Source organism: Quercus robur, chromosome 12 (assembly GCF_932294415.1).
Source record: "Quercus robur chromosome 12, dhQueRobu3.1, whole genome shotgun sequence".
Classification (NCBI taxonomy): Eukaryota; Viridiplantae; Streptophyta; class Magnoliopsida; order Fagales; family Fagaceae; genus Quercus; species Quercus robur.
In genome coordinates, this window is record NC_065545.1 from 34,966,815 (window position 1) to 34,969,539 (window position 2,725).

The 2,725-nt window shown below is 37.9% G+C and overlaps 1 protein-coding gene across 1 annotated transcript; it reads left to right on the top strand.

Moving 5' to 3' along the window:
• The first annotated feature begins 986 nt into the window (after window positions 1-986).
• Window positions 987-2,356, top strand: LOC126709259 (ethylene-responsive transcription factor 2). The gene has a single exon (XM_050409407.1). It carries the CDS (start codon window positions 1,139-1,141, stop codon window positions 2,003-2,005), a length of 867 nt encoding a protein of 288 aa, XP_050265364.1. The 5' UTR covers window positions 987-1,138; the 3' UTR covers window positions 2,006-2,356.
• The last annotated feature ends 369 nt before the right edge of the window (window positions 2,357-2,725 follow it).

Below are 2,725 nucleotides of genomic sequence, written 5' to 3' on the forward strand. Positions count from 1 at the left end.
AAAAATGGTATTTCCACCTATAATTAAACTTCATTTAAACTTAAGCCTGTGTGTAACTAAGGCAAGCTGAAATTGTGGAAACAAGTAGACAACATTTTTCATATAATAAATATAATAAAATTTTAATTTATTGTGTCCATTTAATAATAATTATTCCTTATGATTAGATAAAACTTAAAATATTAAGTATGCGTATGGATTTCGATGAAAATTATAAATTATTTTACTATTTAGTTTATTTTTACTATTATTCATAGATCTCACTATACTTTTTGGTACTAGTCATGAGCCTTATTGTACTATTTTAACTAACTTTTACCTTTATTTTCAATTTTAACAAAATAAGTAGAATCCAAATAGACCCTAACTAATTTTTAATATAAATGGAACCGACATCGGAGAGAGCGTGAAAAGCACAAATTATTATATCAAAGAATTTTTTGTTTCATCATGTTATTAACTATTTTAACTTTTATAATATCTCATTCTCTCTCTAACTCGGCGATTAGCTGTGTCCGTGGGTTACGAATCGAGGAAAAAAGAACACAAGGGCGCACACACGCACGCACAGTCGCAGAGTCGGCACACAAAACGACAACTAACATTTTGCTGCTTGCAACTTGCAACTTGCAACTTGCAATTTGCAATTGTAAGCCCATGACGTCATTGAATGTCCAAATCACTCAAATAGTAATAAAACCCCACGAATTAGAAATGAACCACGTGATTAATGCTTTTTCCACCACTTTGCTATCTGTCTATCTGAATCTGAATGAATGAAGCTTCAAAGAAACTCAGTACCCACATAGAAAATCACCACCACCAAATTATTATTAGAAATTTTTTAAATATATTACTTTTTCTTTTTCTTTTTTATTTTATTCCCACACTTTCATATAAAAACAAAAACTTATTTGGAAATTAAAAACCACTTTTTTTAAATTTATCCACCTAAGTTCATGAACCTCTTTTGCTATAAATACCCATCTCTTATTAATTCTTCATAAATATTCATTTCTTCAACACAAACCTGAAATCTCCCAACCTCTCTCTCTATCTCTCTTAGTTTCTTTGAACACTCCAAAACCTTCAACTTTAGCAATTTCCGATTCAGAGTTCAAGAATATCGGATCCAAAAATGTATGGACAGAGCTCTACAGAGTCCGATTTGGCTCTTCTTGAGTCGATTCGCCGGCATCTACTAGGCGAGACTGAAGTGGGTTATTCGGGAAACGGTCCGATTTTCGGTCGGAGCTCCAGTTTCGGTAGCTTGTATCCTTGTCTCACCGAAAACTGGGGCGAGTTGCCACTCAAAGAAGACGATTCGGAGGACATGGTGCTCTACGGTGTTCTCCGTGACGCCGTCAATGTTGGCTGGGTTCCATTCCCTTCTCTCGCTCCTGTACCCACTGAGTCTTTCAATTTCGGGTCCCAGGTAATAAAATCGGAACCCGATATGTTCGTTTCGGTGAAATCCGAGCCCGATATCTTACCGGAAACTAAGGCGGTTCCGGCGGTGGCGGCGCCGCATAAGGCGGAGCCTGCGGTGGTTCCGTCGAAGGGGAAGCATTACAGGGGTGTGAGGCAAAGACCTTGGGGGAAGTTCGCGGCCGAGATTCGTGACCCGGCTAAGAACGGCGCCCGGGTTTGGCTCGGAACTTTCGAAACAGCTGAAGACGCCGCCCTGGCTTACGACCGAGCCGCTTACAGGATGCGTGGCTCACGCGCCTTGCTCAATTTCCCACTCCGGGTCAACTCGGGCGAGCCCGACCCGGTGAGGGTGACATCAAAGCGGTCATCGCCCGAACCCACTTCCTCGATTTCATCGGTCGATAGCGTGTCGCCGAAGCGGCGGAGGAAGGCTGATTACACGGTGGCTCAGAAGGCGGATCAGGCTCAAGCTCAAGCTGGATTGAGAATGGGAAGTGGAGTTGAGAACTTGCAAGTGGCACAACAAGTGGCACCATGTACACGTGGTGAACAAGTATTGGTTAGCTCATTCTGAACGGGGAAGAAGTACTCTACTTTACTTGAATTATTATTGAGGGACCTTGTAATTATTATATGAGCTTCTGTGATATTAGAAATTCCTTGGATGTCTTGCAATTGCAAATTGCAATTTCATTTTTGGGGGTGGTCCCATATTTTTGATAAATGTTAGGGGAAAAAGATGAAAATATTCGAAAGGAAATATAATAAGTAAGAATGAGATATAAGGGGTTGTTTGTGTTTTGTGAATACAAAGATTTTGTTGTTAGTGTTTTGGTGAGCTTTATCAGAAATGGAAAATATTTGTATTCATTGCAAGCAACATGTTGATAAGGTAGATATGTATTATTGGCTCTTTTGGGTGTCAGCAATTGCCTGCAATTTTTTTTTTTTTTTGGTAAAAGTTGATATCATCTTTATTGGTTATTTTTCCTCTTTTGCTTTTACTTGCCTTTTTTTTCACCCAACAATTTTGGCAACACAAAACAACAAGGCGATAATGTTCATTTTGTCCCCAAATATTTGGCAGATGTTTTATTTTCATGCTTAAAATTCCTAAATATTTGGCAGATGTTTTATTTTCATGCTTAAAATTTAAGAAGGGTCTAGTTAATATGTGTCCTAAAATTTAGGACACACATTAAGCTATTTATTTTTGAAAATATTTTTTCGGGAATTGAAAAAGTTGTCAATATTTTTTCAATTTTCGAGAAAAAAATTTCTAAAATTGAAAATT